This window comes from Sinocyclocheilus grahami, unplaced genomic scaffold, assembly GCF_001515645.1.
Source record: "Sinocyclocheilus grahami isolate Dianchi unplaced genomic scaffold, SAMN03320097.WGS_v1.1 scaffold70.1, whole genome shotgun sequence".
Classification (NCBI taxonomy): domain Eukaryota; kingdom Metazoa; phylum Chordata; class Actinopteri; order Cypriniformes; family Cyprinidae; genus Sinocyclocheilus; species Sinocyclocheilus grahami.
In genome coordinates, this window is record NW_015505249.1 from 1,515,814 (window position 1) to 1,516,808 (window position 995).

Sequence of the window (995 nt, forward strand, 5' to 3'; positions counted from 1 at the left end):
AGAGTAACATTTCTTTCCGTTGGGGCTGGACTCTAAAAGAAAAAAAAAAAAAAAAAAAGTACAAAAGATATCTAATGAAACAAAAACCCGCTTGCTGCTCCAGTCAATCAGTTCCCAATAGAAAATCCCACTTTACCTTTTCCCCTGACTATAGAAGTAAAAAGAGTGTTTATTGTTGCTTCATTTGAATATGATAATTAAGGTTTAATACCTGGAGGATCCTGGCCATTACAAAGGTCAGTGTCACAGCAGGAAGAAGATATCTTTGCACTGCCGAAGTTCAAGGACCAAATTTGACAGTCATTTGATGAAGCACAACTTTTAACCTTAAAGGGGTGGTTCATTGCGATTTCACATTTTTAAGGTTAGTGTGTAATGTTGCTGTTTGAGCATAAACAATATCTGCAAAGTTACAAAGCTGAAAGTTCAATGCAAACAGAGATATCGTCTTTTAAAATTCTGGCGGTTTAATGCCTACAAAAACGGCTGGTAGGGACTACAACGAGTTACTTCCCGGTTTTGTGACATCACAAACCCAGATAAACCCCGCCCTCAGGAAAAGGCAGCAAAGGGGGCGAGGCCATGCAGCACTGCTTTAGAGAAGAGGGAATATTGATATTACTGTTTCCGTCATCACAAGGTATTATTATCATCATCTTTAGTATTATTATTATTATGCAGGCTAGTACTACTTTAATACAACTACTATTAATCAGATTGTCATCACTGTTTATATTCATTGCTGTTATTATCATTGCTGTTCTATTGCTGTTTTTGTGTTTTGTGTTCACCGTATGTTGTATGTTTTGCACTCTTAATTTAAAAAAAAAAAAAAAAAAAAAAAAGAGAAGGGTGTAACGGGGCTGACGAGACGTGCGGATCCATATGCAAGCTTTATTGAAACGAAGACAGAGACGTGGTCATGAAACAGGCATGGGTCAGATGAGGGCAAACAGGTATATGGTGGGCAAAACACAAGAATAGTCCTAGGGCTA

At 37.7% G+C, this 995-nt stretch overlaps 1 protein-coding gene across 1 annotated transcript in view; it reads right to left on the reverse strand.

The window, feature by feature from the left end:
• Positions 1-344, reverse strand: part of LOC107585439 (urokinase plasminogen activator surface receptor-like) — an 824-nt gene extending 480 nt beyond the window's left edge. Inside the window, exon 1 of the mRNA XM_016272456.1 lies at positions 212-344. Within this exon, the coding sequence (XP_016127942.1) occupies positions 212-344 (133 nt within the window). The remainder of the gene's footprint in view (positions 1-211) is intronic.
• Between the last annotated feature and the right edge of the window lie 651 nt (positions 345-995).